The sequence below is a fragment of the Aphanomyces astaci genome (genome assembly GCF_000520075.1).
Source record: "Aphanomyces astaci strain APO3 unplaced genomic scaffold supercont1.65, whole genome shotgun sequence".
NCBI lineage: Eukaryota > Oomycota > Saprolegniomycetes > Saprolegniales > Verrucalvaceae > Aphanomyces > Aphanomyces astaci.
This window is the reverse complement of record NW_009798328.1, coordinates 130,406-131,408: the sequence shown is the minus strand read 5'-3', so window position 1 is coordinate 131,408 and position 1,003 is coordinate 130,406. Positions and strand designations below refer to the sequence as shown.

General features: G+C 54.6%; 1 protein-coding gene across 1 annotated transcript; it reads left to right on the top strand.

The window, feature by feature from the left end:
- Window positions 1-21: 21 nt before the first annotated feature.
- Window positions 22-621, top strand: H257_15019 (hypothetical protein; the record flags this gene model as incomplete). Its single annotated transcript, XM_009842990.1, has 2 exons — window positions 22-246; window positions 328-621. Coding segments are annotated over 2 exons (519 nt in total), but the record flags the coding sequence as incomplete, so codon positions are not given.
- Window positions 622-1,003: the final 382 nt, after the last annotated feature.

Genomic DNA, 1,003 nt, shown 5'->3' with positions numbered 1-1,003 from the left:
CTGTAAAATAGCGTTTACAGTCGCACCGGTGGGGATGCTCTAAGCCGACTACCGACGACACCTCCAACGGAGCAGTCACGACCAAGTTTGCTAGCCGAAGAAGTAACATCTCCGGAACCCCAGCACCCGATCAAGTACCGGCCCGACATCGACAGGCTACGGACGCTCGCGGTGGTTTCCGTGGTCCTGTTCCACGCGTACCGGCACTCGGTCGAAGGCGGGTTTACAGGCGTCGACGTGTTCTTCGTCATCTCTGGCTACCTTATCTCGGGCATCCCCTTCAAGGAAAAACGCAGAAGCTCGTTGACGTACGCCTACTTTTACTAGCACCGCATCTTCCCAGCGCTGCTGCTCGTGTTCACGCTTACGCTGGTCGTGGGCTGCGTGTGGCTGCTGGACAAGGCGGTCCAGTACGCCTACTTTTACTCGCACCGCATCTTTCCAGCGCTGCTGGTCGTGGGCTGCGTGTGGCTGCTGGACAAGGCGGTCCAGTCCTTCACCCTCGTGGACGGGACGCCCTTTGTGGGCAACATCCAGCTGCTGACCGTCCAACAGGGCTACTTTGATGCCAGTGTCAAGGAGAATCCGCTGCACCCGTGGTCCCTGGGGTTGGAGGAGTAGTTTTGCATCTTTTGGCCGCTGTTTGTGTCCGTGATCAATCAGCTGTCGTTCTGCAAGGCGCTGGCGCCAAGTGGGTGTGATGATGACCAGCTGTGTGTGCAATGTCCTCTTTTTGGGCTTCAAAGATGAGTACAAATTACTCGTTCGAAGTCGGTTCTGCCAGATAGAGGTGGGTGATGCTTTGATCTAACGTTAAGACCATCAGTAGGCGTCAAAACCGGTTTCTCGAATAATTCGTCAGGGGGAGCAGACTCAGGAAATACGCTCTTTACTGATTAAATCCTTATACCCATATATAGACGCACATATACATACAAGAGTATCAGGAGCTGATGGTGAGCGATCACACAAATCCGCTGCTGTAGGCCAACAGCACCGTCAG